We start from the raw sequence: 25,708 nt of genomic DNA, 5'->3' as shown, positions 1-25,708 counted from the left end.
CTCATGAAAGAGTAGTAGTTGAAGAAGTCGATGAAGATAGTGTAATGAGCGATGGTGTTGTCGTCCAACACAATGAAAACCACGATGTTGAAGATGACGATGTTGACATGGGTTACGAAATAAAGCTACTACAAGGACCCATCACCCACGAAGACATGCATAGTCTTGGATCTGATAATGAAGCTGCTACCGATGAAGCCGCTCCTGACGAGAATGAAGATGGTGCTGCCATCATCCAACCCGAAGTAGGAGCAGCACATTTAGAACGAGACGCTGCTGCTCGTCGTCCTCGTCGCGCTATCAATGACGAGGAAGACTCGCAGCCAGATCAACCCACTCTACAGACGCCACCACCAGGTCACCACAATCATGATGAAAGTTTTGTAGTACGATCACAAGGGCCATTTCTCAGTGTATTTGAGGAGGGACGACAAGCTGCTTCACCTGCTCGATCTGATGGTGAAGGACATGCTCGCGATGGCGCTACTCATCAGCAAGAGTTTGATTTGGAAGCTGCCATGCAGGAACGACAAGCTGCAATCCGTAATCTCGAAAATCAGCTTGATACTGCCACGAATGAGGAGATGGCTCTTGAAGTACAACTCAATGATTTACGTTACGCAAATCTAGACTTGTCTTCACGTATACAAGCTCTGGAACAAGATTTTGCTAGTAAAGTGAGTGATAATGGTAGTAGAAAAGCATCGGATCAAGAACTCCAACATCTTGAATCCCAGCATGTCGAACAAGTAGACGAATTACCTACAACTCTCCAAGAACAAACCGTCCAAATCGATGAAGTTACTCGAGATCTCAATGCATCTCGAGCCACCACGAGAGACTTGGAAGCTCAATTAGCCGAACATAAAGCCATATCAGATTATTTACGTAATCAAGTAAATGAATTCAATCAACGTGAAGAGACCATGAATACTGAAGTTGAAGCCATTCGTCAGCAGTTATCTGACATACGCAAGGAAGTCGATGCTAAACGTGCTGAATTGGGAGCTGCAACAAATGACTTGACTGAATCACGTAATGCTTGCGCTGCATTACAAAACAATTATACTGAAGCATCCACCACCATTCAACAACTACGACAACAATGTAACGGTTTGGAAACTCGCCTTGCTGAATCAATCGATCAATCGCAACGTGACTTGAACCAGTTACAAGAACGATATATTGTTTTGAGGAAGCAGTTGGATGATGCTCGTGGTGTGATTGGTGATCGTGAGAGCAGTATTGAAAGGCTGGAAGGAGAGAAGAGAGAGCTTGAGAACGGGCTTGGAAAGACTGCTGCTGATTTGGGTGTGCAAAGAGGCTTATATCGGGATTTGAAGAGGTAGTTGATGCCAAAAAACAGTGCACTGTGTGAAGTATGGATACCAATTTTTTGCTAACTTGGTCTTTGACACATGCTAGGAGATTCCACGAATTCATACAAGAGGCTGAAGAGGCTACACGCGTTCAGGAACAATGGTTGGAGCGAGAAAAACAGGTTGCTAATCAACCGATTGAATAAGTTTGTCACTATGTATCGGTTTTTTGTATATCACGGTGCAGGTAGTTCGTTAGTTAGTTAGAAGTCTGTAGCTCTGGTTCAAGCATAAGACTGTAGATACCAAAACACTATAGATACCAAATTACTGTAGCGTAACAATAACGTGTGATCCGAAGCCAGGAGAGGATTGGAAGGTTGAAGCGTTTGCGTTGACGTGCGAATGTCTTAATACCTCAAGGGTTTGACCTGACAGAGCAACACCGAATAGAAGAGAGAGAGTCTTTACTTTTTGAAGATATTTAAGAGAAGATGTGGAATCATGTCGATGTTGTTACGCTTGTGCTTCCTTGCAATCCATAGACTATCTGTCAATCCTAACATTTCTCACTCACCCTTTAGTACTAGCTCTTCTTCTAACATCAAGGAGTCAAAACAGGAAGTTGATGACATATGTGAGTTTGTGAAGATGACGCTATCCAGTATCCCTGACGGTGCAAGTTTTACATGACCACATTTTCCTGAATCTTCATGTTTGGACTTGAACGATTCTTCTCCAACCCACAATCTTTATGAACTTAGAGAATAATATTTGGGCCAGACGAGTTCCCGATCACTGCTTTCCGTATTGCAAGAACCCTTATGTTGCAATGCAGGAATCTCCAGGCGCCAGCCGTCCTTCAATTCCTTGTATGGAAGTCCAGATCCCTCATACAAACACATGGGAATGTCTGAATCAGATATTATATTAGGATTACACAATGAAACTGAGATTGGAACGCAATCACTTGACTTGCTTTTGTGTTGAAGTCTTGTCAACACCAACATCATCCGAGTAAGAGCAAGCCTTCGTGAATCTTTGGACCCAAAGTTGATCGACATGGGCTAATATCTGCCAACTTTTGCTTACCAGATCATTGGAAATATACGCGTACGATTTCAATTATGAGACCAGTCACCTCTTATTCAAGACTTCTTGCATTCCAGAGTTTACTTCTCTCGCATTGGACGATACGCAACAACTGTGGACGGATGTAAAGGAACATGAGGAGAAAGTTAATCACTTTCCTGTAAGTGTCGTGCTTCTTCTATGTGTTGGTTTTGAGATGCAGACTTACCCCAATAACCAAAACAAATCTCATACGATTTTCCTTTTTGGTTTGTAGCCTGTCTTACAGGTGGCCCCAAGACCTTGGTATTGAGTCTTTCATTTACGTTCTTGTGAAGGTGTTCGATATTGTTGGACCGAGAAGTATTGACCCGTCTAAATGGGTTTGGTAACCTTGCAGACACGAATCATTCAACAGACGATGGATCTGATACGATGACTGTTGAAACCAAGAGTGACTGGTTACACGTGTGAGTACTGTGCATGAGGTTGTTATTCTTTCCTGCAATTTCTCGGCTCGTTATGCTAATACCGTCTATTCAAATTCAACGTGAATTTTACATGGCTCTGTAAGCAGACAAGAAACGATGCTTCCTCTTCTGCAAACTTGGATAATAAGGGAAAATCACATGTCAAAGAATCAGAAAGTAGCAAACAAGCAATCGACGCATTACCTGCAATTCAAGCAAAGCAAACAGCTCAAATCAATGCCATGATTCCCTCATTCAGTAATGATACTCGAATAACAGTATCAACATCACAAGACTCAGTTGACTCATATCAGAAATTCGTCAAGAACTAGTCATACCAAGAACACCACATCCACAATCGAATCATCTCCTGCTTCAACCACCATGCAACCCTACATGCACAACACAATGTATCAACTTTGCGAGCTGAGTCAACTCATGACTAGCGACGTGAGTTGAATTAGTTACAACAACGATATGCTGTTTTGGAGAAGCAGTGGATGTTGCTGGTGGTATCATCCAAGCTCGTGACGGTGTTATTGAAAGGTTGGAGGAGTTGTATCGTGATTTGAAGAGGTGGGCGTGGGGTGTAGGGTTGATGCGAAAGATGTCTTACATGGACTTTACAATTACGCAGGAGATTCCAAGAATTCTTATAGTAGGCTGAAGAGGCTGCACGCAATCACTACGATGGATCCATGGAGAGAAGCAGGTTTCTGAACTCACAAGTGGTTGAATAGTTTCCTGATTCCAAAAGGCGCTCTTTTGTTGTTGTATATAGCAGTCAGTTGTATAATTGGTTGGATACATGTAGCAAAAGTACCTCAATCAAGCAAAATGGAATATAAATATAACTCACAAATAGCACTTTCTATCTACGTATGTTCGGGTTTGCATCGTTTCGACTTTGGAGAGGAGCAGCCTTTTGACCATTCACCAAACAACTTGACGTTTTCTGAACTTGAGGCTATAGACTTTTAGTACTTTAAGCTGCTGGACTTGTCCAATCTCGTAGAAACTACAAGTTGAGGCAGCTGCATTTCGACACTCGGTGGGGTTGTTGGAGCCTCGATTTGCTTTAATCTGAAGCGTGGCGCAGAGACGCAAGATTGTTTTAAATAATTCAATAATTTATAGTATTCGGAGTGTCTCTCCCTTTGAAGCAGAAAATCCAAGTTATCTTGTCCAGACCACACATCGAAAGGCCTTGTTTCGAGCCATATCCCAGCAGATTAATACGAAATAAGCATCAAAATACAATATGCAGGTACAGAAAAGTTGATTTATGCCACTTATTAACCATTGTATTGAAGTTAAGCACTCACAAAGCGACCACCACACGTTCGGTTTGAGGCTTATTACTGTACAAAAAGCACGCAAGAAGGTCTTTAAGCGTTGAGAGCCTTTGAAATAGCTCTAGCACCCAGTACAATCTTCGCATGGGCTCTTCCATCTCTCGTCGTATGGAAAACAACCTTCCTATGCTCCTCAACGCCCATTCTTCTTCCTCACACTGCAAAAACATAACGGAGCTTACCAAAAGCTCAACGACAGGTAAGAGGCCAAGACAGCCTACATTTTTCAACTTTATGTCTTTAATTTGATATATTGCCGTCTTTTTATACTCTTCCACTCTAAACCTGACTTCAATTCTCCATTTTCACAACCAGTTACAGAAAGGCACGACACCAGTTGGCAGTGGGCTGGGTGTCGGGGCCAAGGACTCTTATATCAACGTTATTACGGTATGTCCACACATACGCGCTGCCTGCTTTGCACAACGACCATCAAATCTTGGACATTCGCCCAACATTTGAATAGTTGAACTTTCAAACAGTTTGCGACAGAAAAGCTCACCTTATTTTATATGGTTTCAAAATAAGCTTGCAAACTTTAAAGAATGGAAGAAATTCCCTCCGGCGCTCTCTTGCGCTCAGTCTCGTCATTCTTGGTAGGTGTTGCATTACTTGTTGCTGCTGTTGGTTTCAACCTTTGAATTTGTATTTTTTTGGTGCCTTTGGAGTTTGGCTTGTAATTTCGTTTGTCGTTGCACTGTAAAGCCTTTGATGGAAGTACTTATATCTGAAAACTTTCAATGTAGGTATTTGTAACAGATTCGGTTTTGAGCTTATCAGCTATAGTCATCGAAGGAACGTGGGCCACCATATCTTCGTACCATGGAATGTCAGAGAATTTGGACAAGATTACGGGACTAGATCTAGGCTCTCTAGTTTCGGACCTGTCGCTACATTCATTTTCTGAAGTGCCTGGTAGCATATTGGATCTGAGAGTTGAAAGACACTCTCCATCCACACCTTCTGATTTTCTCGTCGCTATTGATGATATGCGGGCCAGTTTTGCAGTATCAGTACCGTCAGAACCATCGCTCTCGCCTTTGTATGGGTCTTCAAAGCCATCAGCTAGTGAATTGCTGTCCAAAAGCACTACGCTCCCAAGAACACTGTCCGAAACTCCTGATACCATACTGGCAGCGGAATGCTCTGCTCCAGCTCTCAAGTGCACAGACTATGTAAGTTCATCACGCCTTCTTCTTTGGACATGTGTATCTGATTGAAGCTTGTACTGAAACCATTGCAATCCATAGGTTTTGGGTAGTATTGTTGGAAAAGGAACATATGGTTCCGTACGCCTGTAAGACTTTTTTTGTTTGTTGCCTTGTGTAAACCCATACATGTATTGGTTTTTGCTGACTGCCTTTGTTTCTTAGTGCAACTCATAAGATTACTGGTGCAAATTTCGTCGTTAAATCCGTCAAGTCGGTGGAAGAGGGTCTGGTAAGCTCACTGTTCAAGTCATTGGAACTTGACAACACCTTCACAGCTTCATTCTGTCGTGTAGAAGGAAATCAACTGGATCCGTTCCTTTGATCATGAAAATATCATAAAGTGCTTTGGATATTGGCGGGATGATTCCTGTGTCTGCATGCTCCTTGAGTAAGTGGAATTTATATTTTTGTCGATGGTTGATATCTATGACTGACATTGTACTTGTTGAACTCTTCCTTTAATAGGTACGGACAGTATGGATCAGTGTCATCAGCAATGGACAAAATTGGTCTTTGGGAGGAGTCGGATGCTGCCATCATTGTGGAGGGGGTTTTAAAAGGCCTAAGATGTATGCATGCTTTGGAGACTTGCCACTTGGACATCAAAGTAAGATGATGCAAATCAATGGACGCGCCTGTATCATTCTGAATCTAAACTCATGCACTATCCCTCATTAGGGTGCAAACATTGTCATCATGGGTGATGGGACACCCAAAATCTGCGATTTCGGGGTGTCTGATTTGGAATCCAACACGAAGGCGTCGCCACATATCTGTGGTATGCTCAGGAGTTAATTTTGTTGTTTACTGACAGATATGAAGCTCACCATTTATCATAAACTCATAACAGGTACCCTAGGATATGTCGCCCCCGAAATATTCAGTGGCAAAGGAGGCGAATGTGCCAGTGATGTCTGGTCGTTGGGGCACACAATCCTCGAAATGGTGACCGGTACCACACCATACGCTGGATTCAATATTCGCCGTGGGGCTAGGAGAACCATTAGAGGTCAGTTTTGCACGCTATTCTAAAGTTGTTTGGTCAATACATACCAAACGTATCCATGTTTTTCAACCCTAGATGAGGCAGTACCATTACCTGCTGGACTGTCTCCTGTAAGTGTTGCTGTAGTTAATCTCCCTGGCAGCGCATCTATCTAACTTTCATATTTCATAGTCTTTGATAGACTTTTTGGAGGCTTGTTTTGTCAAGGATCCCTACTTCCGTGCTTCCGCATACGAACTCCTATTGCATCCCTGGCTTGGTGGGCCAACGACTATGTCTCCTCCTCCATTAGATACCACTAGTACTACTACTGCTGCTGTATCATCTGCTGAATCTTCAGCTTCAGCAACACGTAGTGGGATTGTAGTTGGCTCTACAACAACCCGCCCACTAGATGTAGCACCCGTCACACCCGTCTCTACAACACCATCTGCCGAATCATCACACCCATCACTACCAGAAGTCGAATCTTATTTCTCGGGAATAGCACTAGTAGACGCGGTCCATGCCGACACATCAATTGATGACGATAAGAGTCTTATGTCCGTTTCATCCTATACTCCGATTATTATGGTCTCGTTGCCTGAAGTGGAAATATCACCTGTATCAGCACCGGTATCTCCAATATCTCTAGCTATTCGAAAGGAGTTGATATCACGTAAAGTTTCAGCTGGAGCATCCGTAGCATCCTCTATTACCACCATATCCTCAACAGCCGGATCCACTGAGAAACTCGAATCCATCGAATCGACTACGTATGTCGCCGCATCTTGTAAAGATGGAGGTGGCAAGAAACTTTGGAATCGACTCGGCTGGCTCCCTAGATTAAAAGGTCGTAGCGGGCGCAAAACCCTTGCCGACGAACCCAAACCGTCTGCAACGGCTGTAGCATGGTATTTTGTAAAGGATCGCAAAAAAGCTACTAACACACCACCATCACCAGTACCGCCTACATCACGACCACCTTTCTTGAAACGGATACTCAACCTCCATCCTCGAGGCAAAGCTCAACACATGGATCCTGTCAAGTCACCTGGTGAACCGAAACGTTATTCCAGATTCTTGTCGTTCAAGTGGTTTAAAAGTGGAACGTAATTTATAGTTTGCATATGTCATGGACGTCGCGTAGAAGTAATATTGGGCACTTGGTCTCAAATACCTCGCTAGCCCATATAACATATTTTATACAGAGCGTTGGTTTCATTAGTTAGATTAGCATTTATGTTGTATTGTATTATAAAAAACAAGAATATTTGGCCACTCGAGCGATCACGTATTCGAGCACTCTGTTTAGTTTTCAACATTTAGTGTTATGTGCTCAACTTTCAAGGAAGCCAACATAGATAGCAATGTGTAAGAGGCTAAATTGGATTCATATATTAAAAAAAGTGGGGGAACCGGCCCTTGTAACATCTTAAAGTTCATACACCCTCTCTGTCCTTCTCACAAACTATACATTATGCATTCCCTACTTTATGAGGTTGATATCGAGACCCAGCAGTTTCGGCAGTTTAAGCAACGGGTTGAGTTAATGCTAACGGCTAAGCCAAAAAGGAGGAGTCAGAAAAGCCAGGCAAAAAAAAAAAAGATTTCAGATGGAAACTGCAACTTACAAACACTCCAACTTCACCAGTAGCTTTGGTTCCCATTCCCCAACCATCATTAAACCTCTTCCAGACCGTAATCACATCTCCGTTTCGTAACGTCAACTCATCATCCTGGGAAGCATCAAATTCCGTCACTACAATTACTTGATCAACAGGCTCTGCCACTTGCTGTTGTTGCTGCTGAATCGGCTGTGCGGTATACACCTGCTGCTGTTGCACAGGAATTATCGGCTGCGTATACACGTGTTGCTGCTGAGTAACAACAGGCGATCCAGACGTCGTGCTACTTATAGTCCCATATTCGTACTGCGATTCCTCTTGTGCGGTACTCCATGTCGCTCCCGAGTCTCGAGCGGTTGAGACGGCGGGTGTGTATACTTGTGCAGGTCGAGGATCGAATTGGACACGGTGCTGGGATGGGAGTGGTGGTAATGGTTGTGTAAGTGGTATTGTGAAGGCGTCGTCTTGTTCTACGATATGAGTGGGCGCTTGTATTATTGGTTCTGCAGGCGCAGAAGAGTAGTCGTTATCTAGATACGATGTGGTTGGTATGGGTGGTAGTGCCTGTGATGGAGGTGGCGTGCGTGGTGACGGCGATGATGACGGAAGCGGTGGTAATAGTTGTGTTGGTGGTGGGAGAGCTATACTTGTGCTAGTTAAAGCTGCTAGTGGGGCTGTTACTGGTAGTCCGGATGATGACGGCGATATAGGTGATGCTCGCGACTTGTTACCCATATTGTTCATGCCGTTCATACCACCATTCATATTATACATGTTGTTGTTCGTCATGCCATTCAGCTGAGCATTCATCTGGCTCTGACCATTCATATGATGCATATTATTCATATTATCCATGCCACCAGCAGCAGACGTTGGAGAGTTCAGGTTCACTCCAGGTAACGAGTTATTAAACTGTGATAGATTTAACGCATTACCCTCAAATTGTTGTGATGATACTCGAGGTGGTGGTGGCGATACTGTTCTGCTACTAACACTACCACCTTGATTGGATCGGTGAGCTGGAGCCGGGCTACCACTATTATTACTAGTGTTGCTGTTTGTTCGTTGAGGCATTGGGCTGGGAGTGTTGCCATTTCGTAAGTCTTTGTAGTCTTTATATCCTGGTGGCGGCGATCCAGGTATTGGGCTAGGAGCAACTGGTAGTAAAGGTAGTTTACGCCCGTTGGCCAGAAGCTGCTGTTGTTCTAGACCCATCAGTTTACTATTGTTGCTGCCATGTGAGTGTAGTTCCACAGGACTTTGAGAAATGTCCCCGGTCTTTGATCTACGGAACATTCCCCATCTTCCGCCACGTTTGAATGACGGCATTCCATCATTGAATGCATCTGCGTCTACTCGTTTAGGGAATTTAGAGTTACGAGTTCGTACACAAATCCAGATTACGAGTAGAGCGACTATGAGTGCTACACCTCCACCAGCACCGGCTGCGACGGGCACTATTGGGAAGGACGACGAGCTACTAGGACCAGTAAATACGGTACCAGAGCTCCTCGATCCCGTCAAATTTACTGGTGTAGTTGACCATGTGGCAGACTTTGTGTTGAAAAAGAAGGCACTGGCACTGCCTCCTGTTCCGGCAGTAGCCAACACACTATAGTTTCCTATTGTAGCAAATCCAGCCCCATATTGTACACCTGGAGTTATAGTTGCAGCAGTTGATGGGATTTGAGTCCATACCCACGTACCAACATCCAAAGACCACAGTTCAGCAACCCCGGTAATTGCACCTCCACTGGCAGTGTTACCACCATACATCAATACTTGTGGTCGTGTACCTGTATTAGATGGTACAAAGGTGCAAGCATGCATCGATCTAGGTGATGGACTACCGGATGTAGTCAATTGTGACCAGACGTTCGAGGCGATATTATACAGCCATGCATCTCCCTGTATAGCGTTTGCGGGCCCTGCTCCGTATAAGACTAGAATCTCATCCGAACCTACGGGTACTGCACAATGGAAGGCACGTGCCGATGGTGGGTTTGATGGAGGGGCTGGAATGGTCAATTTCAATCTCTGAGGATCAATAATCATGAGATTGTTGGTAGTGTTGAGTCCAAAGAGCGTCTGGCCTCCAAATACGTATATTAAGCCTGTTAAATCCATGTATGTTGCCGAGTGAGCGAATCGACCGGCTATATCGGCAGTGATGTTTTGTTTTGATGTCAATGTATATCGTTTCCATGTATTCTATAAGAGGAATGCTTGTTTAGATATAGTTCAAAGGAACATACAGCAGATTAGCGTTACAGCCACCAAGGGAGTTATGGTCTTACAGTAGAGGGAAAGTATGTCCGTTGGACCTGCATGCCACCGGGAATGATGGATCTAGTTTGATCGGCACCTCCATAGCAGTGTACGAGGTCGTTTACATCGTCGTAGGCACAAGCTTCACCAAACCCAACCTGGTCATCAGGGATGGTGGATACAGCCATCGAGTTTCCATTGAGAGCAAATGAGACCTTTTGGAGAGTAGCAACCGAGCTGTTTGCAGTCAATGCGGTTCCAGAATCTATTCGAGGTCAAGGTGGTAAGCCATAACGGTCAACCCCAAAAAATGTGCGGAGTTGCAATGTGGTTGGTGGAGCAGTAAGAGAGGGCAGAAGATGCAGATGCTGTAGATGATACATACCCCATAGTCCACCATGAGAAAAGATTAGATTCTTTGTTCCTATAACGGCGTTGAAACGCAGAGTTCCAGCAGGCCCTCCCGAGACAGCAACGGTTTGGGCTTTTACGACATGCAGAGCATGGAGGAAGAGCAGGAGCAATGCAATCGGCGAGGAGTAAGCCATGGCTTGAGTAGAACTTGGCTTCCAATTGCTCTCCCCGTCCACCTCCTGTTGCTGTTAATGAACGAAATTAAGTGGTTGTGGGTGTTGAGCTAATAATGCTCTGATTGGAGCAATTATGAGTCGTGCTAATGAACACCCATCTCGCACGAAATGACTGCCATTTTTGACGTTCTTTGTTCTTTATAGCTGAAATGCACCGGCAAACGCGAAACAAGCTCAACTGTCGCTGATCCATTAAATTTCTTGAACAAACGTTGGAATCGTGAGGCAATGTTAGGCTTGATCAATAGGAAAACGTCTAAGATCGAATACGAGATCTATGAAAACACATCCAAAACTCGAGTTTGACCGCGTCAAGTTCCTTCCTTTACGTTGTCTCCTACTGTAAGCCTCACCATTCAAAGACATTCAATCTTGAACACGATGGCGACCACGAAGAGTGCAAATAGAGATGCAAATGATCTCTTTAGAAAGCATACCATCCATGAAATACGTGCAATGCATGCTGAGCTGGGCAAAGATGTCGAAAACAAGAAGCAAGAGTTACGAAGTATGGTTGGGTATGTAAAGCTGTTCTTGTTTGTATCTATAAAGTGACGTCTAACGCGTTATTTCCATGTCTAGTGAACGATACCGTGACCTGATTATCGCTGCCGACTCTATATCCACCATGAAGGACGTCGCATCAAACATTCAGTCATTGATTAGTGACATACAGGACGGGTGTGATACTCTGAATGTAAAAAGGACTATAAATAACGAGAAATCATCTTCAAAACTATCAAATGATGCCGATGGTATGCTGTTTGCTGGTCTTTGGGTCAGATATTCGAACGACAACGTGTGCGCTGGCTTTGGACTTTTGAGGCAGTCTCGCTTACAAGCTCTCTCTGTTTTCACGAACTAGCAGATAGGAAGAAGCAGCTGTATCCTATCGCTGCTCAAATCAAGCTGCTTGTCGATACTCCTGAACAGATATGGCACGCTCTGGAACACCACCAATATCTGAGAGCTAGTCAACTCTACATGCTGGCGAGACTCATCTTCAAAAACATTCATTCAAGTAAAGATGCACTATCCACAAAGGCTCAGGTGAGCTTAATTCAATTGGAAGTCCTGTTTTTTGCTTCGACTCGAAATGAGCTAAAACTGTCTCTACATAGACTTCGTTTCCAGTGGTGCAGAGACAATGGGAGGCTGTCTCCCACTTTAGAGCTCCCATAGTACAACGAGCTACTGCACATCTAAAAGAAACGACTCAGACTCCTCAAGTTCGTATTCTTGTCATTCACGATCCAAAGGTGTCAGTGGTACTAAAGCATTCCATTTCTAGGAGTTGGCAAACACATTATGTGCAATGATGCTACTTGATGGAGCACCTCCATCAGAAGCTCTACAAAAGCTTCTAGATATGCGTAGAATAGCAGCCATGGAAATCCTCACTGATACCAAAACAGACTCCACACCCGCAACACTAATATGTACAGTAATCACGCTTATTGAAGTCACCCTTCGGCAAACAGCTACATGCTTTCTGGCTCCTCCGCGGCCACCTGGCACTCCATCTTCAACACCAATAGGATTATCATTACTAGAAACTTGTGTACGAAAATTGACGTCCACGACAAAGACCACTCTAGATGCCCAGCATTCTGCCCTGTCCGGCCTATATTCCGAAAAGACCAATCTACATATATTATTTAGACATTTACCACCTGCTGTGCAATCATTTGTACCATATTTGCATCTCCCAAACCCATCATCGATTGTACCTGAATCGGAAGTACGGAAACTTGTGGCTGCTTGTATTGAACGGTTGATGAAGGAAGTGAACGATGGTGCATATCAAGTGCTAAAAACAAGGGTTGGATCCGGTATACGGTTGTCTCAAGTGAGACAATCTGTACTAGACAAGATTTCATCTATTGAAATAGTACCCTCTGCTGAAAATGGTCATAGCCCGTCACCATCATCACCAGCGAAATCAGCGCCTCAAATACCATGGTCGTCCATCACATCCCAACTATTAGAAAGCCGATTCTCATTCTGGACTAGCCTGTTACGATCCACCTTCTTTCGCCGAGCCAAAGATCTCATAGAAGCGTCATTCACAGTCATAACGACGCAACCTTCGACTTTGTATACGTCAAAACTAGAATCATTGAGTACCCAGGATCGAAATATGGAAGGTTTTATATGGGCTGCTGAATCTGATGGAGTGTTGCGTGGATGGACACCATCGATTGCTGAAATAACGGGAAAGTTTGAGAAGGGGATTATGGAAGTCAGAGCGGATATAGAACCATTGTTTGCTGGTAGTAGTGTTAAGGATGATGAAGATCCGTTTGATTTGCAGATGTGAGTGGAACATTATGGACAACTCTCAGGACCTCTCTTGCTCACATATTGTTTCCACTTTAGTGATGCCAAATCATTAGCCAAAGCATACCAGGAATGTACTTCAATGGCATTGCAAGGATACAGAGATGGATTGATTGCACTCCTTGATGCCACAAGACCCAGAGGTGAACATACTCCATCTGAAAGAGGTGTGCTGTCATCAGTGAATTTTCTTGTTCTTCTATGAAAGTCGATCAACGTTATTGCAATTGACTCCCAATCTGTAGAGCTACGAGTGGATCAAGGACTGTTTATTGGGCGAGCTGCACAAGCTATCGTCACTCGATCGAAAGCTTTTGCTAGTGCTCTCTTCTTGGAGGAGCCATTATCTAGTAGTGTTACTGGTAATTCGTCGAGGACGTCTCGAACGAGGAGACCATCGTTTCGCAGTGGGAGTACTTTGTCGTTGCGGGTGCTTGGTGCTGTTGAACCTGGTACGTGTTCTGAATAAAATGGTTCGGCTTTTTTCGTTCCGTTCGCTTTCGATCCGAACTTCCATAGCCACTCGGTAGCAATACAGCAACACTCCCATCTTTATTCACACAAAAAACATTACGCGACTTAGATCCAAGACTATCTCATCTAAATCGCATGATGATGGAAGTCTACATCCTATCCCATGGACCATGGACACGTTCAACAGCAGATTCTATAGCAACGCTCGTAACCAAATCTCTGAAGTCATTTGATTGGAGACAAGTGAATGCCTTGACTGAAGTATGGGAACCAGTATCCATTCAAGGAACGAATGATGCTGGCGAATCTATAGAAGAGAAGGTTTCATTGCCTGTATTCGCATCGAGCTTTCTGGTGGATGGGCTATGGAGTGCTTGTAAGGAGATTAATCGTGTTGCTGGGTTTTCACTTGATAAGGTATAGAAGTACTGTAAAGTGGGTTTTTTTGTCTGATGCCCGCTCTTCGCTGATAAGTCCTATTTTCGACCTCCTTTTATGGTAGACCGTATTACGAAACTTTCTACTCGAATTATCCCGTCGAACATTACAATCCTACGAAGACTTTTGCAACTCAGTCCTCATGACTGACTCGGTCTCTGAAAAATCCGCCTTCCAACTCTTATTCGATCTACGCTTCCTATATAAAGTCTTTGAAGGAGCATGGAATCCACCACAACAGCAATCATCATCAGATATGGGTATAGGCCACATAGGTCTGGAACTCGAAAGCAAATCTCACGACGTATTATCACGAATCAAGAGTAAAATCGATCCGATTGATTTAGCAATTGTGGATGCTCCCATACGTGGGAATGTAGAGAGGTTTTATGTTAGGACTCGTAGTATGTTTGGTGGGATGTTGGATTTGAATGCTATACCACAGGAAGGGTATGTCGAGAATGTTTTCCCGGATTTTTTGTGCTACGTGGTTTGGTGACATACTTCTAATAGGAGGACGAATCCTGCATTACATGAATTGCACAATGTCATTGCTTTAGCGCAAGGAGCACCTCGATTCACGCTATTGCCTGTTCCTGCACCATTGGCGTCTCGTACTAGTCAGTTTAGATTGGCTCGTGCTGGGAAAATGGAATCAAGTGGTTAGTCACATCGTTGAATGCGCTGTCCGAAACCAACTCTTCTGGTTGCGAGGGATCGCTAATTGTTCTTTTCTGCTTTTGTAGGGGCACTACCACCACTAGTAACTCCTCCAACGAAACTCATCCCCCAACCCACCGCTACAACAGCAACATCTCAAGACACCTCATCACCAAGCGCCCGCTACCGCGCTGCCATACGAGTCGCGCAACGAACAGCCCCCTCCATCGAAACATCCACAACATCTGCCTCATCAATCTTCAGTAACGCAGCTGCAACAATGGCTGGAGCAGCTGGAAGCCCTGCAATAGGATTAGCTGGTGTGAATCAATTGGCTCAAGGTGGTCAACAGGCTTTACAACGGGGTACAGAGTATTTGATGAATGCTGGTGGATTTTTGGGTGGGTTGTTGGGTGGTTCGCAAGGGAATTTGGCGTCGCCGGGAGGCGGAAGTGTTGCGGGGCAGAGGCCGGCGAGTCCTGCCGTTGTTAAGACTGCTTCGCATAGGTAGATTTGTAATTGTCGTTTGTATGTATGGTTATATATAGAGGTTTGTGTTGATGTGGTTTGACGGCAAATGATGGCGGGAAAGGGTTTGACGTGCGAGATGCAGAGGCTTTCAAGATGTACTATCCAGTGTTTGACTTTTACGAAAAACGAGTTTATAGGGGGAAATGCGTGTGTTTATTTCTTTAGTTGGTAACAGCAGACATTTTTCCACAAAACTTAGGACGTAGAACATTGTAAACTTGTAGATTTCTTCATTTTTAGGCCGTTTATGACCCCCAATCTATACTCATATAAGTCCACGGACTCAGAGGACTCGACCTGGCAAGAAGTCCGGTCCAGTCCGCGTCCGGTCCGGTCCACTCGCATTCTTCACGAGTCCGGCCCGTGGACACGGGCCGGACTCACGGACCCAGCGGACCTAGGTCGCGTCCGTTTCAAAGACTATTTATCGTTCAATAGAAACACCCTCATGAATCCAAAGTTACCCAAAAGGCACATCCGAAATCAGGAGTAGCTTCCTGAATTTACACAGAATTTTACGTTCGCATCAGATTAAGATGAAAGTTGTCCCGATTAGATGTTCGAAACCCACCTTTGAATTCCGGCTACAAACAACCATCGACCAAACTAGGTACAGCCAAGAAGAAATCTCTCTCTACCAGGGATTCATCTTTTTCCGTTCTTGTGGCAATCATCTATTTGAATCTAATTCTCCTTTGACACAAATCCAGGTCTTTTGGAACATTAGACCAAAACTGGAAGACCAAAACGCTACAACTACTTCAGCATGCTCTCGTACTGCTATGACCGCCACTGTTACTACGATGGTTATGACACAATTGGCTGTAGACCTGGCCGAGTACTCAAATCTTGCGATTAGTCAATCCCGACGCGCTTGCTGGCAGCTCAAGCAGGATCCATCGATGCGGAAGGATAAGCTAGGCTTCCAGTTGATGAACTCTAATTGGAAGATTTCGAAGATGTCCCTGCTTCAGGTACTAGTGGAACTTCGAGTTCTAGTGGTATACCTTCCTTTTCGTCAGTAAGTACTGATGGTACTTGTTGGTAAATCATTTTGTAAAAATGGAGAAGAATTTCCCGCAAAATAAGCAAAATATGGAGATCAACTTGGTCAAAGTCTTGTGTATATGGGAGGTAAAGAAATTCCATAAAATGTTGAAGCAGATGCCATTCTCGTGTTTTGCGCCCTTTGTCACGCTCGAAAAATTAATAAATGATGATGTGGATATTCGTCTCGAAAGTCCAAAGCATAATCTTCGTGTTCTTAGTGCTCCTCCGACTGCTGCGATTGTGTCTCACACCAATTTTCCAAACATCAAATTAGAGTTTGCAACCGCTGATCACTACTGAACGAACCCTAGCCAGTAAATTCAATATGATGGCCAGTATACAAAGCACTCTATTGATGCATCTCTCGCTTTTCATTAAAGTTAAATCGAGCTTATATGGTTCCTCAAACTGATTTACAGGCAGACACGATGGAAGAACAACCTATTGGCCACGATGGGGATGAAAACACAATGACTATGAATGCAGATGCAAATCGTGCTGCCGAAGGGGCCGAATCTCATGCTTGGGCTGCAAAGGTGTGAAACATTTGAATGTTTGACATCTTGTTAGAGTAAAGCTCATTTGCGTGGATGCAGTGAGCCGGTTGAACGTGATGGGTGCACTTCTATTGATCATATTTATTCATTTCTAGCAAATGGCATGGGAGGAAGGAGTGGACAATGAAGAACTCGAGCAGCAGGTATGTATTTGCATCCGTTTCGATTGAGCTTGTGAGACAGCCGATGCATGTGGTATTACTGCTTTCATGATCATCGCAATGTAATTGAGCTTGTCAGATGATGGTTCCGAGGTTGAAAATTGATGTTGGATTGGGTCGTTCAACTTTTCGAGTATCCAACAGCGCGAGACGACAGAGCAAGAAGCTTTGATGTCTAATACAGCCTTCTTTCTCCTTACATTAGCTATACAGCAGTCTTCAAGTGCAATCGGGCATCAAGTAAGTGTACAATCTCCGATGTCGTGGAAGTGCACCGTTCACCGTCCTCACCGTAACCTTTTTTTCCTTCAACCAGTTTCGCTGAATACGCAATCATTGACGTCCGTGTCAAAGGAGATGACATTCCTGACAAGATTGATGAAGTAAGTATCCACTGTTGAGCTCTACTTTATGATCATGACGATCTGGCGATTGCATGGAACGCATTGCAGCAAATCTCATGAAACGATGAGAATCTTGCGAACTCACCGAAGGTATTGTTGAAATTGCAGCGTACTAATTCCAAAACCTCTTCTCTCCAGTTCTCCCAAATGAAAATGGACAAGCTCATGCTTGAAAACATACAAAGGTGCAAGTACGACAAACCCACTCCAATCCAAAAGTATGCCTTGCCTATTATCAATGAGAGAAGAGACCTCGTAGCATGCGCACAAACCGGTAGGGCCATTGTGACTCCGAATCAAAAGACTTGGATTCTGACCACCTGCATGAATCATTCGTTAGGATCTGGAAAGACTGCTGGATTCCTCATTCCCATCATCAACAAGATGTTGTTGAAAGGACAAAAGAAGATGGGAGCTGGATGCATTATTACTCCTGGAATGCGATACTCAACTGCAGGTACGCTTTCAAACGCAACCGTCTTGTTTTTTTGTCCCTAGTGACTTATGTTATGGATGCTTAACATCTGCTGTATAAATTTCCCTGTAGCTCCGGTTGCACTGGTTGTCGTCCCAACTCGTGAATTGGCCATCCAAATCTTCAACGAGGCTCGCAAGTTTGCCTACAAAACTTGGGTCAGGCCTCGAGCTATCTATGGTGGTGCCAACAGCAAGACTCTTAAAGAAGAGCTCGCTTCAGGCTGTGACTTGTTGGTTGCAACAACTGGCAAGCTCAAGGACTTTTTATCAAAGGATGTAGTTAGGCTTACCAAGGTCAAGTTTCTTGTTATTGACGAAGCTGATCGGTACGTGTGTGGTTTGAACAAGAAGAAAAATCGTGGACGAGTCGACTATCTCGAATCGAACCTGATTTCCGCTCCACATCATCGTTCATTATTCAGAAGCACTCATAACCCCCCCCCCCCCCCCCCCACCCTTCTGTTCTCTAGCATGCTCGAACTCGGTTTCCAAGAAGACTTGGAAGAGATCGTGCTCAGGTCTGGAATGCCAAGAGACGATCTGACCACTGCAATGTTTTCAGCAACTTGGCCAAAAGAAATTCGATCCTTGACTGCTCAATTCCTTATTGATCCACTTGCAGTCACTGTTGGTGCAGTTGGTCGAGTTCCTACTGACATTGATCAAGTCGTATGCTGTCCGAGCCTTGAAAGAGTTTTTGCATCTTTCCTCACCGATATCGATACCTTTAGGTCATGCTTGTCGAAGATGTCGATAAGCGTAATGAGCTCTTGAACTTGTTCACTGAAGAAATGGATGGACTTGCCCTGATCTTTGTTGCTGTAAGTGTTGGGCGAAAAGCAATGTCTTCCTAAGGGACGTTTGCTAGCAAAGTGAACGTTGGAAAGCTCATACCATGCGTTGTTTTAGACAAAGATGGGTGCTGATTCTCTCGACGATTGGCTCTATAAGCAAGATATACCCGTCACATCTATTCATTCTGGTCGAACTATGGAAGAGCGGGAGAATGCAATGAAAGCGTTTCGCCAAAACAAGACGTAAGTACTTTGATTTGACAAACAATGAGGTTTGGAGTCGAGCCTAACGTGTTATTCCTGGTCTGAACTCTTAGACCCATCATGATTGCTACAGATATTGCAGCTCGTGGTTTGGATATTCCCAATGTCACTCGAGTTATCAACTTTGATATGCCAAAGACTATTGACGAGTACATTCATCGTATTGGTCGAACTGGTAAGGGTTGTGTGTTTGAGTCTATGCGTCCATGTTTTTGCATGGTCTCAGTCTCCTATACCAACAAAATCATCGTCTCCTTTTTTTAGCTCGAGTTGGAAATCGTGGAACTGCCATCTCGTTTTACAATGATGGTGACGTTGAAATCGCACACGATCTTGCCAAGCTCTTGAAGTCGTGTGGGCAAGCACATCCAGAGTTTCTTCCACAAATTGAAGAAGGCGATGATTCTAAGTAAGTGCATGATAACTCAGACAATTTGTTTTCTTTTTGCCATCGTTTTTGAAGAACTTGAAAGAATTAAGCCCAACGCCCTTATCCTTTACAACTCTTCAGACTTCAAGAAGATCTCGCTCTGGAGGACTTGAAACAATCTGAAGAAGTCGGAGCCAGTGGAAACGGTGGTGCTGATGCTGGCGGTGGATGGGGCTCAAATGCAGGTGGTGGTGGCAGATGGGGAAATGCTGGAAGCGAAGCCAATGGTGAAGCATCAACTGGAGGAGGAGATTCATGGGGTGGTGGTGGCAACACTGCTACTCCGGCTGCTTCTTCAGGAGGAGGTTGGGGTCAAAGCACAGGAGCTGCTGCTCCTCCAAGTTCTTGGTAAAGAAAAGCTTACACATTGCACATATCTACAAAACGAACGAACATCCTTTGCCTCATATGTTGCTTTTGCAAAAAACCTTGTAAGATAAGCAAAAGGCCTCCCCCTCTATATTTATATCAAAGAAACAATGGAACAAAATTGACGTAGATCTTATTGTGTGGTAGCGAAGAGCTCGAGGAGCAAAAGAAATGGATAACGATGAAGAGAAGTGTTTGGTTTGTGAAGAGAGTTTGTGATGTTGTTTCTATTAATTGCTGTGTTGCTCTACATTATATAAGAATGTCCTTTTCGGAGTACGGGCCTTTGATTATTTATAAATAATGAGGCCAAAATGGACAATGCCAACAAGATTTATTTGTTGTACAAGTTGAGATGCCAGCAAATCAATCATATCTTGTTCCTAGCATACTGCTAATCGAGATATGAGACGCTTATAAGCCCAGTGCCTCCTGTTCAAATAAGCCTTCTTGAGACCTTTTCCAGCACAACCGCATCCACGACTTTGCTTCTACTGGTTACTACGAGAGAGCGTACTACTAATGCTATCATGATTGTTCTTGCTGGTAGTTGACAGAGCACCCAACAATCCTGGTCGTCTTGGGGCTGTTGATTCCGAGACTCTTACTAGCCGGAGATGCGAATACTATTCCTACAATAGGAATACGATGCTTGAAACAAAGTCCCATCACAGCTGGAACAAACGGCTTTGTATAACGGCACTTCATTCTACTTCCTTCAGTTTCACACTCCTACTTTGCATCCGCCCTTGTCGCTAGACACCTGTAGCTCTCACGGCCGGCGCGGACACTACAGTCCAGCTCTGTTCTTTGCGTTGTTGATATTGTTTACGCGCCCTCCGATTCCTCTCGTCGCGATTCTTCTCCACATACTGTCCCACGGTTTCTCCTGATGGAGTTATCCAGCGGTTATAATAAAACTGTTACAACAAAAACATACTTTGACTGGCCAAAGTTGGTCATTGGGGCCACAAGCGCTGCAACGTTGTCTAGATTCTGGCCAAAAAAATTATCGATTACAAAAACACAGAGCAGAATTAACTAGAGGAGAATAGACTACAGACAGAGGGGCAAGACCATGGGATGTGATGTAAGGAGTTAGCTGATACCACTGCGCAGACAGGATTAACCAAATAAGTACTGAAACTTCGTGTTTGCACAAATTGTTGTCAACGGCAAACTGATGGTGTTTTTTGATAGCAACTATAGAGACGTCCTCTCTCTCGAATGTCGGTGATTTACCGATTCGCCGGCCGCTTGAAGTCTACTCTATGAAAATGAGGGAACAACCTGAAAACCCTCACTTCTGGATCCGTTGGCCTCGACTGATTGAGTCATAGGAAGAGTGAGACAAACTATTCTATGCCTTTCGGCAGAAACCTTATTCTTCTTCACAATCTCATTCCTATCTACATGTGTCTATACTCGATAAACACAATCTCATTCGGATCTTTACATTACACGTGATAAACACCTTTCATCTTAAAGGCTACTGGATCCATTGCGAACCTTTGGCTGAAGCAACGGTAAAATTCTACTGCATCTCCAACCTAATTCGAACGGCAAATCAAAGTTGATTATTGCTACGCAAATGAATTTTATATGGGGCCAACGTTATATTACATTCTAATAGAATACCCAACCTATTTCACGTGACAAGGCTGGTCAATCACTATCCGACAAGACTCAATCTATTCTGAACGCGAATTGTCCCCGACAAGGCTCAACCTTTTCTTAAACGCTTAGCCTTCTCTGGTCATGGTGGCAGAGTAAGCATTGAAGGCATCTTTTACCTTTCCAGAATTTGAATCCCTTGTCCGATTTAGCGCCAAAATTCTCGCCAAGCCGCGATTTACGATTCCAATTTGGGTCCTACTGATGGCAGAAACCATGATAGTCTCTGCTGCTTTAACTCTCGTCGTCAGTCTCGTCATCACAAATGCCACGGCACTCTCCCTAAACACCTTCGCATTAAGCTTAAGAACCTCCTTGATCAATCGTGTGGTCGGAAATGGTGTGGCACTTTCCGCCATGTTGTATTCCTCCAAACCTAATCGCCTGCTCACAATATTGTATATTTAGTAACCTCTGAACTAGTCAACATTGAGCACACTTTATACGCCATCACCGAAAATTCTATCATGAGAACCTTCGCCAGCTCCGAACCAGCTATCGCTACTAATGGGGGAATTTCTTCCATGAATATTACGGCCAACTCCTTGGCCAAGTCCTTGTTACCAATGACAGCATCGCTTTGCTCTGCTGTTTCATCCTGTGCGGCCATTGGTGTTGCGACTGGAGAAAATCTCTGCATGGCCTTTGTGAAGCCTCCAAAATGTAATACGTTTTTCATTCTTCGTCACCAAACCACTTTTCCAAACCTTTTCCTTGTCCTCAGACATTTTACAAGATGCCACCACAGGAAGCGGGACTTCGCAAAAGAGTGTGATGTATTCCATCAACCAAGACAATTTTTACAATGCTATTCTGGACTCGTCGACTTATCTTGGCTCATTGGATTTCTACTATAATTCAACTGACTCCATCCTTTTCGGAGGATCTCCGATGCCTGCCTTAATCTCACAACCAATGTGGTCTGGCGATAACCGAATGAATCAGCCGATTTCCAATTCTTCGTACTTTGCACAGTTTTGTACGTACAGTTGTGACGCTACTTTTTCAATCTGACTCTTTGGTGGGCCCTTTTTAGCTGCTTTTAAAAGGATATCGTATCTGAACATGCCACTAGACACTGACGCACCCGGTCAGCGATTCACAAGGTATGCAACCAATAATTTCTTGTCAAGTTGGCGGTTGACGTTACCTTTGTTAGCAATGCTTTTGTGACCTTTTCAATTGGAATCCTGGAGGGCATCCTTGCTACATTTCCTGTGACGACAAACGGACTCGTGTACATTGTCCATCCTTCAGGCAATATGGTCAGCTCCTCGGTATTGAATGTTTCCCAGATAGATTATGGACCAACAAACTACAATGCATTGAATTCGCCAAATCTATACATTCAAGCAACAACTATCACTCTGCTTTCCCAGTATGGCTCTCTGTGGTATATACCACCCGCAGGACTATCATTGTCGTTCACCACCTCCAACACTTCTGAAAGTCTCCTCGTTGATGTTCAATGGCTGAATCGAACAAATTTGAACTGGCTGGTCATTACCGTCATCCCTCGGGCTGATATATGGGGTGTTGTAGATATCAACGATCGAAATGCAGGAATAGCAGCGGCTGTCGTGGGAGTGTTGGGAGCCTTGATAAGTGTTGGACTAGCATTACTCCTCACTCACCCCATTCGTATTCTTCAAGAGCAAATGGCTCGAGCTCGTGAATATGATTTCGGTGGGCTACAGTCTGGGTATTTGAACTCTCGGTCACTCTTTACAGAGGTAGTCGAAATCTTGAGCGCGTTTTATCAAGAGTGTGGTTTGACCAACCGTTGACCATCGACATAGATCAACTCAATGCAAACGACGTTTGTGCACATGATTCAAAGGTTTGCCGAAGGAATTCAAAGGAACAGAGAGCTCACCAACCCAGGATTACCAAGATCTGGCGTGAGGGCCTCTGTCACTTGATTTCGAACCAAGCTCGTTGTTTTGGACGATTGCCTTGCACAAAGAAATAGTGGGTAACAAGAAATGGCGAGTTTTCGCAAAGTGTGGCTGAAAAATGTAATTCTCAACAATACAGTCCTGATTTGTCCACGTATCCACGTGTTATATCAATTTTCCGCAATGTGGATATACTGGGTTCACATATTCTCAAACTTGTCCCTAGTCGGTACCTCTTTCGAACCGAAGTTTTATGAGATAGTGTCTTGATGTTCTCGTTGGTGTTACTTTTCCGTTGTTATTATCGCTTGCTGACGTGATCACTATGATGTTTTGTGGTGAGGTAGCTGATCTAATCGATGTGACTGATGATGTCGTCCACCAAACTGACGCGGTCGCGATCGCCAATGCCTTATCCAGTACTGTATATATACTCTGCATACCCCGCCACTCCATCCATTGATATCTATATATACTACAAGTAAGCACGGTTTTGAAAATAGACTTGCCCAAGTGAGTCTTGCCTCTAATCATGATTGACAATGAATGGAAATACTATGACTTTGATATACGACATTGGAGAGTGTAAACTGTGTCGCAGGATTCGGACGGTTTGTTCAATGAACCAGAATATGGAATTTGTGTCTCATTTCCTTTGGATTTGAACCCCAACCAACCTGGAATGGTACTCAGATCCAACACAATTGGACCTGGAGCAACACCAAGGAGTAGTGATCCTCCTGGTGCAGAGCCAATAGCACAATCAAGTAGAGAAATACCGAATAAGTAATCAAATGAGTTGAATTGGTGCTATTTCTCCAACATTTAAAGGCGATGAGGGCAACAAGTCTTACCACTTCTACGGCGCCAGTGAGAGTAGCTCCAGGACAAGATGCTCTCCTGGAAGCAGCATCAGCATGATAGGCTAGATCAGCAGCAACTTCACCAGTCAGAGCATCAGCAGTCTTCTACAAAACAAGACAATGTTAGATGAGCTGAGAACAACCAGAGCGAGACACCGAAATATATGCTGGTAGAAGACAGCACGTCCAAAGTCCCTCAAACCCAAAAGTACAAAACAACACGTACCAGTACTAGGATTCGAGAAGGAGACAAGAAAAATTCATCAGCTGCATCTGCAGAGAAACCAATATCCATTCGAAGTATATTAAACGCTAAAGAAGGGACAAAACTTAGGTGGATTGAGTGTTGAATGCCGATTTTGATGATTTTGAAATTGCGGGCAACGGGCAACCAAATGTTGCTGGTTGCTGGGACCAGAAAGTAAGATTTTGATTGGGAGGAAGGGATTCGCAAGGAGGCTTTGCGATTAAATACCTTTTAAGGAGATTCTTGATGTGTACTATAGGGTCGGAAAGTATGTCCTTTATTAGGGAGGGTCAACGCCTTTTACTAGTTTTTGCTACAAAGAATTATTGGAGCGGGTCGAGCATAAAGGATAATCGGAAAAACGCCAATATATCAAAATAACGGCATAAAATCATCGAATGGTACCTACGTTGTAGTGCTTCTGTGTTTGCTACGGACGGTGTCTGAAGCAACTATGTTTTGAATTCTGAATTTGGGAAGAAGAAACGCGGAGAGAGTTTTCAGAAACGGAAAGGTCTGGCTGAATAAGAAGAATGTTCGACCTTTGAATAAAGGTGATATATAAGGCAAAGGTATTGCTGTACTAGGTTATTTCGCTCTCGTTAGGTTCAGAAGCGGCAGCACCACAGAATTCTCGTTAGGCGCTTCAGTCAGCGGTTGGTTTGGTTGACATCCGTAGTGAGAATGGAATATTTAGAGCGAATAATTCGATTCAAGACTAAGCCTCGACAACAAACATACGTCCGGATTTGTATTTATCGTATTTTGTTCATATCGTTGTGGTTTGTGCCCTTTGGCAATCATTTCGCTAGAAGTCTGTACGACCTGCCAACGGAGATCATATTTACGTAGCAGCGATACAATAATGCTTAATTGATCTCTCCCAAATCAAGTCTTGCTGTGCTGTAATTGTGCCTTTAGATACTGAGCAGTCGACTTGACACATATTGCACTGTTTTGTAGAGAGGCAAAGAGTTACCTCGGTTCAGGATATGCCAGAGTCACGATGAGCTACTAGTCCCGTATCAATTCTTGGATCTCGACGTGATTCTTCCATGCTTTAATGTAGTGTTGCAGCTTTACGATCATTCAGTCAAACTGGCTCAAAAGACCAAGTTTGACAAGCGATTCTGACGTTTTATGAGCTAGATATGCCAATTACGTTGCTCTTGATTCTCTA

The 25,708-nt window shown here is 44.0% G+C and overlaps 2 protein-coding genes across 2 annotated transcripts; both read left to right on the top strand.

Moving 5' to 3' along the window:
- Nucleotides 1-11,278: 11,278 nt before the first annotated feature.
- SmJEL517_g05227 (uncharacterized protein) lies at nucleotides 11,279-15,320 on the top strand (the record flags this gene model as incomplete). Its single annotated transcript, XM_031171153.1, has 11 exons — nucleotides 11,279-11,415; nucleotides 11,480-11,652; nucleotides 11,763-11,947; nucleotides 12,019-12,126; nucleotides 12,189-13,213; nucleotides 13,277-13,404; nucleotides 13,483-13,689; nucleotides 13,821-14,128; nucleotides 14,214-14,599; nucleotides 14,663-14,811; nucleotides 14,896-15,320. 11 exons carry the CDS (start codon nucleotides 11,279-11,281, stop codon nucleotides 15,318-15,320), a joined length of 3,231 nt encoding a protein of 1,076 aa, XP_031022844.1.
- A 1,498-nt stretch (nucleotides 15,321-16,818) lies between these two features.
- SmJEL517_g05226 (uncharacterized protein) lies at nucleotides 16,819-19,829 on the top strand (the record flags this gene model as incomplete). The annotated part of the gene is made up of 13 exons (XM_031171152.1): nucleotides 16,819-16,926; nucleotides 17,043-17,090; nucleotides 17,314-17,348; nucleotides 17,425-17,491; nucleotides 17,651-17,786; nucleotides 17,853-17,969; nucleotides 18,060-18,315; nucleotides 18,460-18,658; nucleotides 18,721-18,810; nucleotides 18,899-19,026; nucleotides 19,101-19,222; nucleotides 19,312-19,456; nucleotides 19,559-19,829. The coding sequence occupies 13 exons, from the start codon at nucleotides 16,819-16,821 to the stop codon at nucleotides 19,827-19,829; spliced, it is 1,722 nt and encodes a 573-aa protein (XP_031022845.1).
- Between the last annotated feature and the right edge of the window lie 5,879 nt (nucleotides 19,830-25,708).

The sequence above is a fragment of the Synchytrium microbalum genome, assembly GCF_006535985.1.
Source record: "Synchytrium microbalum strain JEL517 chromosome Unknown SmJEL517_scf0045, whole genome shotgun sequence".
NCBI classification, from domain to species: Eukaryota; Fungi; Chytridiomycota; class Chytridiomycetes; order Synchytriales; family Synchytriaceae; genus Synchytrium; species Synchytrium microbalum.
Note: the sequence above shows the minus strand (reverse complement) of the source record. Positions and strands in the feature narration are given on the sequence as shown.